Source organism: Maniola jurtina, chromosome 10, assembly GCF_905333055.1.
Source record: "Maniola jurtina chromosome 10, ilManJurt1.1, whole genome shotgun sequence".
NCBI classification, from domain to species: Eukaryota; Metazoa; Arthropoda; class Insecta; order Lepidoptera; family Nymphalidae; genus Maniola; species Maniola jurtina.
Window position 1 is genome coordinate 14,917,260 of NC_060038.1, and position 13,498 is coordinate 14,930,757.

At 36.3% G+C, this 13,498-nt stretch overlaps 1 protein-coding gene across 1 annotated transcript; it reads left to right on the plus strand.

Moving 5' to 3' along the window:
• The first annotated feature begins 2,861 nt into the window (after positions 1-2,861).
• LOC123868777 lies at positions 2,862-4,610 on the plus strand. Its single transcript, XM_045911385.1, has 3 exons — positions 2,862-3,071; positions 3,582-3,948; positions 4,366-4,610. The coding sequence occupies exons 1-3, from the start codon at positions 3,054-3,056 to the stop codon at positions 4,563-4,565; spliced, it is 585 nt and encodes a 194-aa protein (XP_045767341.1). The 5' UTR covers positions 2,862-3,053; the 3' UTR covers positions 4,566-4,610.
• The last annotated feature ends 8,888 nt before the right edge of the window (positions 4,611-13,498 follow it).

A 13,498-nucleotide genomic window follows, 5' to 3' on the forward strand; every position in this document is an offset into this window, starting at 1 on the left:
TAAAGCCCTTTCATATGATACCCCACTTGGTATAGTAATTATCTTATTTTGAAAATTGAAACACATTTAATTTTTTTTTTAAATGATATAACCACAAATTCGCGGTTTTCAGATTTATTCCTGTACTTGTGCTATAATATCCATCTACCTGCCAAATTTCATGATTCTAGGTCAACGGGAAGTACCCTATTAGGTTTCTTGACAGACAGACAGACAGACAGACAGACAGACAACGCAGTGATTCTTTAAGGGTTCCGTTTTTCCTTTTCAGGTACGGAACCCTAAAAATTGACTAACTTCATGTAGAACTAGTGTCTTTGCCTCTTTATACAACTGAAAGTGCAGCTAGTTGCTTCCATGAAAATATGGTAAACAATTGTTTTTATTTGAAAATCAAATTGTTTTAAGCGCCTTATAAAAAGCTATAGCAAAGTTCCATTTAAGAATAATATTGATAATTTACTTCACTGATCTCTTTATGATCATCATGATCAACCTATCGCTGACCCACTACTAAGCACAGGGCTCCTCTCAGAAGGAGAAGGGTTTAGGCCATACTCCATCACGCTGTCCCAGTGTGGAACTGCGGATGGCACATAGTACATTTGAAAACATTATGGAAATCTCTGATATTTAATTGTTTGAAACGCATAAGTATAATAATGTAACTCCGAGAAGTTAGAAATGTGCGCCCGGGATCGAACCCTCGACCTCTCGAATATTAGGAGAACGTCGTAACCACCCGGTTATCACGGCTCCTCTTCTTATACCGGGACGCCACTATGATTTTTCATTGATTTATATGTAGTTTTAAATTAAGTCATACCTACCTAGATAAGTAATAAAGTTGCAATGGAGATTTTAATAACAATGAGTTCTACATATAGTGTTAGGATATAATAAAATATGTAATTATAGGTGTCTTTAATACTCACTAACACAGTAACCATCAGTAAGTAATAAAGTTAACACACTTTCCTTGCACAATGGCGGCATACCCAATAAAATTGATATAAAATAATATTATTGTAATCTGCACCAACGACTATCGATAGCTGGCCGTACAGTCAAAGGCCATAAGTAGTTTAGCACCTTATTGATCATAATATTTGCGTGGCACAGTTATGTACATGTGTTAGGTATGTGTGGCGTATTTATTTAAAAAGATCATTTGTGCGACAGGTTTTTGTTGCAATGGTTTCGCGGAATTGCTACTCAAATTCTGAGGCCGACCGTACCCACCTACTTTAATTTTTTTTAATGAAAATGGGTAGGAAACATAATTTGAAAAAAGATAGTCCTTGGGGTCCCAAGCTGCTAGAATGGCGACCTCGTACCGGAAAGTGCAGCGATGGAAGACTCTCCACCAGGTGGACTGACAATATCAAACGAGTGGCATGGAGCCGCTGCGATGTGTAAGTACATTGATATGTCAGTCAGTCATTTTTTTCTTATGAACCGAAATTAAATCTTTTAATTGTTACCAAATTCTATAGAAGGTATCAGAGGTATCAGAGTTTGCTGAAATAAAATAATTGCTTATATCTAAACGTTTTTCATTATGGTTGTTGAACCTTGAATGTACTTGGATTCAGGCTGCGCAAACCGTGTCGTGTGAAAGTCCATACAACATACATATTATTATGCCCAGCTGTGGACTCTATCGGTTGATGACGACGACGAAGTTTTGATGTACCTATTTATATTTATAGAATAGAGTAAGTACCAAAAATAGTACAGAATAATTAAGTAGTAAAACAGATCTGCTCCTATAAGTGATGATTTTCTAAAATTTAGATTTATTATACCTACCTACATTAATGTCCTGTTCTCCTCAAAAGAGACAAAATTCTGGATCGAGTTAATTCATATTTATCATAGTAAAGCTCATTAATCACATCAGTAGTATTTGCGTGAAGTGCTGGTATCAGTTCATTAAGCTCTTTCATTGTTTTGTTATTATATGAAGCGTGTTCACAAGTGTTTGATAAGAGATAACGAGGGAATCATGATAATAATAGTTGATCCATTTTTAAGTTACAAAAAGTTGTAGGTACCTACTTAATAATATTTCAAATTTTATTTAATTTCTCAAATATTTAAATGGAAAAATATATCCCTAATGCTCCGTATTGCTGTTATTCGCGGTTGAATGTTGCAGTCAGGTTGCAGTATAAACATCTACAACAAACTAGCAGACTTGTCCCGGCTTTGCTCGACTGGAATATTGAAAATCGGAAGGAGTAGAATTTTCTAAAATCCTGAAACACGTATTTCCATAGAACCAAAACTCCAAACACCAATTTTCATGACAATAACTTGAAAAATGACGGGCTTATGAACAAACTTTTATCCTCTATTTAACACACTTGCGAATAGATTTATCAAAAATCTTTTTAGTAAAGTCTATTGTCGATATTGTCTTCCAGATTTCTGTTAAAATATTCGGTTTCAAAGTTACGCGGTCTTAAAAATTTACATATAAATCCTTGAGCCCCTGTAATTTAAAAACTACATATTTTTAGAAAAATCTAAAACACCACAGACACAGATATTACTTTCTAGAATATGTCTGCATCATGGACTTTGGTCGCTTAATATATTCAAATGAAATTGGAACTACGATTGTATGAAACGAGTGATGAAGAGAGCACTGTTAACAGAAATCTAGAAAACCACAGACATAGATATTAGTTTCTAGAATATGTCTGCAAAATTTCATGGACTTTGGTTGCTTAATATTCAAATGAAATTGGAACTACGATTGTATGAATCGAGTGACGGAGTGCGCTGCGGTTCAAACTGCATTGATATCAGAGATCAGTACGTCAGTCAGAGCAAGTTTGTATCAAATAATGTTCCCTAATACTACTTTGTCACATCAAAATTAAGATTTAACTACATAGTTATGTAAGTTTGTCGAACTCGTGGACTTTAATAAACAAGTATAGAAGTTAGCGAGCGATGTTTGTTTACTAAATACTGCAGTATGTTTTCCCAACATGCATACACGATATGGTTCAAGTTTCTAGTGTTTCACTAAGTAAGACGTGATGGAGGTTCTTAAATTGGTAAGTAGTAGTTGGTAAGTACTTCTTTACAATTATGATCATCAGCACTGGCTCACTACTGAGTACGAGTCTACTCTCAGAATGAGAATGGATTGGCTATGCCTGCTTTACATACCTTTGAGAGTATTATAGAGAACTCTCAGGCATGCAGCTTTCTTCCCGATTATTATTTCCTTCACCGTTAAAGATATTATAACTCCGAAAAGTCAGAGGTGAGTGCTTCGGATTGGACCTATAAAACTACAAGATTTATAAAGTTGAAATTTAGCATAGTTCCAGAAAGCTATTGCTACAACACAGAAGCATAGGATTAAAAAATAAATAAATAAGGGAAGCTCCTGAACATAAAAAGCAACTTTCGCTTCGCCCTAGAGTGAGCATGACTACTGAACTCTATCTTTATGCGTGTTCTGACCCACACTTGATTAGTTTTTAGGTTGTAACAGTAAAATCAGTAGTTTATATATAATGTTTGAAAAATTTAATAGCATTTTTCCAACGATCGTTCAGGTCATAATCACCGTACATCTAACAGGCATCTTCTGCAAGAAGAAACACAAAGATGCGTCATCGGAAAGCATAGAAAACATACTGTACTACCAAGACTGCAACCACAAGCAGAAGCCTACTCCTCCTCCAGTCCTGCTGAAGGGTCCTCCTCCGCAGCCGGAGTGCAAGATGTGCTGCACCATGTGCTGCGGAGACCAGTGCGTGGACAGCCACCAGGTGAACCTGGGCAGGCAGGCAGCCATGAACCACATAGAGCCGAAAGGCATTATGCCCATACAACCAGATGTCATGCCTCCGGGACAAAGAAGAAAGAAACCTATAATGTCTTTACCTCTCCGACCTCCCCTCCCCGGGAGGAGAGGTATGGGTAAGTACAGACGATTAATTTAGGGACACTATCGGGTCCCAAAATTAATTGGGTCGGGTCAAAAAAATAATTAAGTTATATTCAGTATCCTGAATATAACTTAATCATCATCGCCGGCGGCTCACTGCGGATTACGGCCCACTGCTGGAATTAGGTCTCTTGTACGGGCTCCACATGCTATTGTTCCCGTAGTGGGTGTCTTTCAACGCGCTTTAAAGTATGAGGTCACCATTCTGGTACCTTGGGACCCTAACGTACGAACCTAGAAAGAATCTAACAGCCTAAATATCAATTTTCTAGATTCAATGGTCAGCTGTACCTAGAAATTGATATGTTAATCTGTCAATTTCTCTTTTTCTACTTATAGATACTAGATAGTGTTCGTAAAGAGATGACAATAGATTTTATTTTGTTTAGGTCCTATGGCGTTCACGCGAGAAAACATCAAGAGTCTGATCTCTCAAGACGAGGACATAAGGAAGATACTGAAGGATCTGGTGAGGGTGACGATGCAGAAGGTGGACCTGATGCAACTGATGAGCAGCAATAAACCGAACGGCGGAACCGCGAGGCCGGAGCGGGCTGCAGATCTTAGTGATTCTGAGAACGATTTGTGATTCATAAAATATTATTATCGAATAAAAAAAAATATTTTGCAATTTTTTTTTACTTTTGCCTTAAACAATAAAAAAATTTCATTGGAGTGAACGTTAATCTGACAGTTTTTAGGATTCCGTACCCAAAGGTTAAAAACGAAGCCGTATAATTAGTCACTCTGCTGTCTGTCTGTCTGTCTGTCCGCTTGCCACAGGTATCTAGCTCTAGTAGAGATCCAAACTTCATAGTCGCTGATCGTTCCTCGCTGTGTTAAGGACAATGCGCATAGAAGTTTTCAGCTCTTATAAAATAACGAAGGTGTGGCCCTCACAGGCTCTTAGGCCAATACCTTTTGAGATTTTCGTGGATTGTGTTCAAACGCTAGTGTGTTCGAAATTCGAATTGATACAGATGAGCAGCATCCCACACGATGACCTTTTCAATTCACATAGCAGAAAGGTATATTATATCTACCAGATAAAGGAAACAAATTATTTTATAAGTGATCCGTATTTTTACTCGACAATGCAAAGCCAGAAGGAAGGCTTATTATTTTAGCAGTCTATGTATGTATGTATGTTTTTAGAGTTGAGACCAAACTAGCTGATGCCTGCATGGATTTAGGATTATAAAAATACCGTGCAAACTCTTTGATTTTATGTGATAAAAGACTACTTAGATCACTCTCACAGGTTAAAGACTTAATATCCAAGCAAATAATCGTTCCACAATTATGTTGAATTATTTTTTAACATTCAGATTACATAACTATATAAAATCATAAAACTATACATAGTCATTTACTGCAATCTCACCTGATGGTAAGTGATGACCACGTGATGATGCAGTCCAAGATAGAAGCGACCTGGATGGTTATGGGTATGGCAGTTTCTATTAAACCCATACCTTTCTGGTTTCCACACGGCATGGTACCAGAAGGCTAAATCGCTTGGTGGCACGGCTTTGCTAGACAAGAGAGTAAGGAGGTTGCTAGACAAGAGAAAATTTAGAAATTGTAAAACTCCAAATTTTTCTTGCCGGAAATCGAAGCCGGGACCTCCCACTAATAAAACTGCGGCGCTCGGCACTGTGCCAGGGAGGTCATCAAAAACTAGACACGGTCCCAGGTCATTCAATTAACATTAGAAAGAGGTGACCAAAATCTGTTTATGGTAAAAATACGAGATCAAAGATTTCTTATAAATGTATAAACCAAACATCTACGTAAATAATATTATATAATTCACTCTTATGCTAAGTAGCTATAATTTTGAAAAGCTTAGAATTATTTAGGTATGAAGTTACTTTGAAAGCGATCAAACCGCTTAATGTTTCATTGAAAGTTTTAATTCAATTTGTGGATCCCTTGGAACGAGAAAAATTTGAAGCAACTGACTCTGCCCAACAATTATCATGTTTAATTCAGAGATACTCATACTGGAGTCAAAATAAATAGAAATACCTTGGGGCCGTGGGGCTCGAAGGCTAGAATTCTTTTTGAGGAAATTTCGAAAACGGTTATCGAGTCAACCGGGGACCCGAGAGCTGGCAGCTACCTTGGACAAAGAATTAGTTCGGCCATCCAAAGGGGCACTGCTGACAGCATCTTGAGACCAATGCCTCGCTGCATTGGTTTCGATTTAAAAGGAAATTAGCACAGTTATAATAATAAAGGCAGCCAAAAAGGGACATCTTTCATCTTTTTGGCATTTCTGGTTACCTACGTTGGTTGTAAATATTAAATGGATTATACACAATGGAAATATATTACTATATCTACAATATTTTATGTACAATAGTTATGAGAGCATTTATTTAAAACAATTTCGTAGATTAAATGATTTGAGATATTTATAGGCTGCCAAGAAATATTGCAATGGAACCCTAATTCCTACAATATTATTGCAATTATTTAATAACAATGATATAATTCCGCTCTCCCGTCAGTATTTACTTGAGTTAAAGTAAATAAAACATGAGTAAATAAAATAAAAAAGGTCATTTAAGCACGATCTCTCAATCTGAACAATTTTCATTTTATAAAATCGGAATATTCAGATAGGTTGAGTTTTCGCGAACTTTTCATAAATGAGGGATTAACTATAAATACTTACCTAATATAATTATTATCAGTGAAATCGCATAGCTAACCTTTAGTAAATATTTTACTTCGTTAATATTTTAAAGAGACCTAAGACTATAGAAACCAAACTCGAACTCAAACTCAAAATCATTTATTCAAAGTAGGTACTACTGTGCACCTTTTGATGGTTTCTGTCCTAAAACATTTAAACGGATGATCCTATAAAAATCCCGTGGGATCACCAGGATTTGGAAACTCATTCCCAAACTTTCTTATCATTTAAAAATCCTTTACATTATAATAGGATTTTTCTTCTAGGTTACTTTTTACTTCGGATAATAGAATAGTTCCCACGGGGTTAAAAAAAAACTGAAGCCACGAGAACGAGGTCGAGGCCATTGTTCGGTTTTGAAATAAACTCAGTGAGTTTATTTCAAAACTTCGACTTGTTACACTTTTGAACTGAGCTATGAGTCACAGTAGAATCGGATTCATGAAGCGATTAGTGAAATGTCACAGAATAAAAGTGACCATTAGCCGACCCGCATCAAATAATTAGGTATTCTGATAAGGCCTGATAAATTTAGATCTTGAAACTTTTACCTGATGTGCTAAAGTTTAAATTTCGTTAACACGTCTTGATGATACGTTGCATTTCAGTCTTTCACGATAGGTAAGTGATTTTGCAATCTCAAATGGTATGCTTTAGAAAACTTTTTAATACTCTCTGCGCTTCGTATTCCTCATTGACGAAAGTCGTGATTTGTTCATATTAATCACATAACGTTAAGGATTTTCTTGAGATAAATAAAAACCACAAAGTTAATTTTTAAAAGATCTTTAAAAATATATTTCAAAAATCTTTTACTAGTACTATTGAACGGTCAAATGTGTCTACAGTTTGGTTTTTATACTTAAATTTTTTTGAACGTAGAAAGGAGATCATTATTTTTGGGCCTTTTCTGAAAGTGCCGGCCAACGAAAAAAAATGGTACAGATCGTTAGAACTAGCCATTTGGAGTAATAGCTAATATGGCAGAAAAGTTGTAGGATTTCTCTGAACCAAGTTATACAAGGTCAAAGATTCGTTATTTTCATACATTTTATTGATTTCTAAAAGTGCTGGGAAACATAAAATAATGTTAGATATTGCTAGAACTAATGATTTGAAGCAATTGTCATTATGACCCGAAGGCTGAGGGGCCATTATATGTCGTGTTATACAAGTTATACAAAAAATGAATATACTTTGTATAATTAATTGTAACTGTTTTTATGATTTTGTTACTGTTCTGATTGTTTTATACGAATTTGAATACACGTACAATTATTTTGACTCCCACGAAGTGCTGGATCAGCTGCAATGTGGACAAAATTCGTTTATACATTGCATTCGATTGTATGCGGCCTTGTAATACTAGGTGATCTCATCCAGCCATCTCCCAAACTTCTGCCATTGGGAATAGGGATATCTCCGGCGAGCTCTGTGATGAATGCACCATTTGGTTATACGTACTGTAGAAAGTCATTGAACGGAGGATGTCGGCTTCCATAGCCTGGAAATGAGCTCTTCTTCTATTATAATTACATATTAATTATGATAACAAGTTCTGCTGAACTGTTGACCTGCTCATTGACCAGTTCATGGATTTTGTCAAGGAAATCACGTCTGTAGTACACGTTATTGTCTATCAGAACATGATAGCTGTTTAGCGATGTTACCGCGATCCTGAAATAATCGATCAGTAATTAGTCAGTAATTAGCTGGGTTTCATTTAAATGTTTTGTTTCTAGCATTTGTGTCACATAACCGCATGCCTCAAGAAAGAAAGGCTATCTATAAAGGGCATGGACAGACAGATACAAGCATGTACATATATCTTCAGAAAAGCACTATTTACTTTTTTCTGTGAAAATCATACCCTAACCACAAGTTCCGAAACCACTAAAAGCCTTTATATTTGTTGCGATGGAACAATAATCTACACGCTGCAGCAACTTCCAATGCCTAGATTTTAAATGATACCTTAAATGATATAGAAGATTTTTACTGGATTTTTATCTTAGTCCATGGTTTTAGAGATACCATAAACAATCTTGAGGTAATCTTTCTTTCTTGAGATGTGCGGTTATGTGGCACAAATGCCAGTAACAAAACATCAGTATAAAACCCAGCTAACTACTGACGAAGACAATAAATCTAGACTTTTTACCATTTGCTGCTGGATAATGTAAATGATTAATGACCGCTTTGGAAGAGATTTTTGTTTACTCAGGGTTATTCAGGATTTGTAACCGGACATTAAGTGGATTCATAATACGGATTTTGTCAGCATTGCTGAAAGGCTATCATGTTCTGATAGACAACAACGTGCATGCACGTGATTTTTTTGACGTAATCCATGAACGGTCAATGAGCAAAACAGTTCAGCAGAACTTGTTATCACAAACAATATGTAATTATAATAGAAGAAGAGCTCATTTCCAGGCTATGGAAGCCAACATCCTCCGTTCAAAGACTTTCCTAGATTCACAGAAGAATTGACGCAGGTTGCTTTGGGCAGCTATCGACTGAAGCAAGCCCGTAGTTACTATGGTGAACAGTACGTATAACCAAATGGTGCATTCATCACAGAGCTCGCCGGAGATATCCCAATTCCCAATGGCAGAAGTTTGGGAGTTGGCTGGATGAGATCACCTAGTATTACAAGGCCGCATACAATCGAATGCAATGTATAAACGAATTTTGTCCACATTGCAGCTGATCCAGCACTTCGTGGGAGTCAAAATAATTGTACGTGTATTCAAATTCGTATAAAACAATCAGAACAGTAACAAAACCATAAAAACAGTTGCAATTAATTATACAAAATATATTAATTTTTTGTATAACTTGTATAACACGACATATAATGGCCCCACAGCCTTCGGGTCATAATGATAATTGCTTCAAATCATTAGTTCTAGCAATATCTAACATTCTTTTATGTTTCCCAGCACTTTTAGAAATCAATAAAATGTATGAAAATGACGAATCTTCCACCTTGTATAACTTGGTTCAGAACAATCCTACAACTTTTCTGCCATATTAACTATTACTCCAAATGGCTAGTTCTAACGATCCGTACCATTTTTTTTCGTTGGCCGGCACTTTCAGAAAAGGCCCAAAAATGTATGGAGCTAGAATGATCTCCAAGTTCCGGGAAAGGACAGTTTTCTAGTTCGTATGTTTGGAGATTGCTTCGGTAAGTGTGTAGACGTGGTGGAGACGGACGGACAATGGCGAACGAGCGGAGATCGTTTGTTACGGACTGCAACCATTTCAGCTACTGACACATTATTACGTCTACTTACGAGGAAGGATTTGTCTTCAGAGTGGACGTCATGGTTTTTAGGGTTCCCTACCTAAGGAGTGCCAACGGGATTCTATTACTAGACCTCCGCTGTCCGTTCATGCGTCAGTCTGTCAGCGGGCTGTATCTCAACAACCGTAACAGGTACAGAGTTGAAATATTCACAGAATGTGCGTATTGCCGCCATAATAAAAATAATAAAGATTTTAAAATGCCTGCCATGAAAGTTCATAAAAATTTAAAGTGTTATTTTTATACAATGGTACGGAACCCTTCGTGTCCAACTCGCACTTGGCCGGTTTTTCACATATTGATTTAAAATATTGTTACTCGGAGTCTCAGGTATAGATAATAATTTTTCACAATAATTGCTATAATATCTGGAGTTTAATCCTTGGCAAGCACCTCTTAATTATCAAAGTATATAAGTATAATATGCGTTTTATCTACAAACAACTAATTAATATTACATCCTTTAACGGTGAACGAAAACATCGTGAGGAAACCTGCTCGACTGAGGGTTCTCCATAGTGTCCTCAAAGATGTGTGCAGTCAGGCGATCCACACTTGGCCAGCGTAGTGGATTATGACCAAACGCTTATCATTCTGACAGGAAAACCATGCTCGTAGTGAGCTGGACATAACTTGAAGTTGATGATGGATGATGATGAATAGATTTTTAATCTATAAAAAACGGACTGAACTGAGAACAACCTCCTTTTTGGAAGTCGGTTAAAAATTTAGTCAGACATTGATTGACATAACATAATATAAAATAACACCCATACCGTATGAATTGCAAGAAATTAGATAGTTGTGATGCTAAGCAGAAAGCCACGGGCGATACCAAATTTATCATTCTGGTTCTGGGTGTCTTGTTCGACACTGTGCAAAGTTAGTTCAAACTTTAAGTTCGCGGATTCCGGTGTATTAGCAGATATTGTAATATAATATGTTTTGAACTGTATTCAGAACCCTCTGCTTATTAAGTCGATTATATCTAGACACCAATTACAAGTGACATAAAAATATATACGATTTACTCAAGATCGTGGTGTGTGGGAGTCCCTACAAGAGACCTCTGTCCATCGCTAGGTAGATGAAAATAATGAGTACGGCTATCCCACAAGTTGGTTGTCATAAAAGCAAAAGAAAAAAAATGTAGCTTCCAACCCCGGTCTGTCCCTATTTATTTTATCACTAACCTGGAAAAGAGTAGAATACGAGTTTGTTAAATTAAAAACTATCACAAGTCAAATATCCTTTCTCCCATACATAAAAATAACACACGTGGATATTGTAAGCTACTTGTCTAATCAAGTATTCCAATAGAGAATATGTTTTGCTTTCAAATACGCCTAAAGCTCAGGAGGCAAGTCTTGCGAAGCTTTTTGTTCTTAGATAGGTAATAAAGTATCCTATCCATTTTTAACACCTTAAGATAAAGTCGTGATGGGTAAATGGTTAGACAGAGCACGTACATTCTTACCTTACGGTCGTGGATACGATATTTTGTGTCGAAATTCAATGCTTTTAGTTTTTATAGTGACGATGTATGGATGGTGATAAATATTGAAAAATCACTCTATTTTAAAGGTGTACGCCGTATTGAATTTACGAAAGATAATTTTGATCGCGTTTCTAGTTTCAAATTGAAAAAAAAAAAAAAACTAACACTTTTAGGTAGTTTAAATGTTTAGTTTTTATATTATTTATTTGCAATGTAATATAATAATGTAATGTAGGTAAAATAGGGGTTTAAATTTGTCTAGTCCACGTGGATGAAGTCGCGGGAATAAACTATAAAATGTTTTAGATAAATCTTGGACTTTGGGAATCAGTGGGGTCCTTAGGCTAAAGCATCCTGGATTAATCAAATTAATTATAAATTAAATTCTGTCTGCCAAATTCCCTGTTTAAAATCTCTTATCAAAAACCTCCTGCATATTATTTAAGTTTCAGCGGTCACTTGAGGCCATCCTTAACAGCGTAAACTTAACGAAAGTAAACTTTTGAAAGTTCTATGTATTGTGCTTTATTTGGTAAAAATTATATGAACTTAACTGAAAAATCTGCACTTAACATAATAATTATGTCTTGTAGATTTGCAGTGTTCACCGACTTGCATGTGGCGTCATTTTTACTGCAAAAGTCTGTGGCTAAAATGTACTCCTACAGTCTCATTTTTTCCCATTATATTTATTATAGTCTATCTATATTCTGTCTGCCTGCTATTTTATTGGAAAAGGCACAAAAAAGGTTGTAATTTCTATAAAGTGTCAAAATATAAAAACAATAGATCAGGAACCATGTTATTGCAGAGTAATGCTACTTTTTCACGGAGTGATGGCCCACTCAAATAAGTCCGACATCTTTATCACGGGCATGTAGTACACAAACAGCTTATCATTACAATCAAAGCCCGTTTGTTGACGAAGCCCGGACAAGCACTAGGCGCGTATTACCCAATTCCGCACACATACACCCACGTGCGTAATTAAAAAGCTTCGAGTGGCTTTCATGAAGTGTTAAAAACAACGCCATAATCAACTGATTGCAAGTTTAATAACTTGATGCGAACTTGGCGTGCGAGCGGGACGGCTGCGAGGGCGGGCGCGGCTCTCGCTCGCACGGCGCGGAGCTTCAAATCCGTGCAAATCGTGCTCTGTAGGGCGGGCGGTAGAGCGACTAACTGATTAGATAGAAACGATTGTTTTTTAATTGAAAATTAGCATTTGCTCTAGCTTTTGTTCGCGGTACATAATATTTGTAATTTATAGCCTGCTTCGTCCGCGTGGATTTACTTTTAATAATTTCCTGTGAACTCTATTCAATGATTTTTCCCAAAAAAAAAAAAGTAGTGTATTCCGTCTCCATGATGTAACTAAATGATGCCCACAATGTCGTCTTTGTGATTAAAGCTTTTTTAAAATCCCGTGGAAACCCTTAGATTTTCCGAGTCCAAAAGTAGCCTATGTTCTGCCGAGGGATAAGTACAGCTTTCTCTTTCGTCAAAATCAGTTAATTCCAGTCATCTGATGAAGATTTCTTGAATTGACGTTTTCCGTGTTGTTCTATTGCAATCAAAATTGTTTGTTAAGGCCAAAACTTTATTGATTTGGCTATAATTTAATGAAATCAGTGTTTTTATGCATTTTAGAGTAGAGTGCATGGTTTAATAATTTGTAGATAAAGTAAATACTGTTAATAAATCGTTTCACTACTTACAATAGTTTCTACAGGTTTTAGTAGATAAAATAGTATGTAGTTTCGTAGATAGATCCCACTGTTATTTTTATTCCTTTATGAGTCTCTATTGGACGTTTTCTTGTTTCTGACGAGCCACAATGCACCTCTCGTTTCCTTAGCGAATTGTGAATCAAAATATATTATTATGCGTTCAATCTGAACTGGTCACGGTTGCTCTATGTGTCAACTGTTATGTCAAAAATACGGTTTGAGTACGGTAAACCGTATTCTTGTCATGACAAATGTGCAAATATAACGAGTTCTTTCT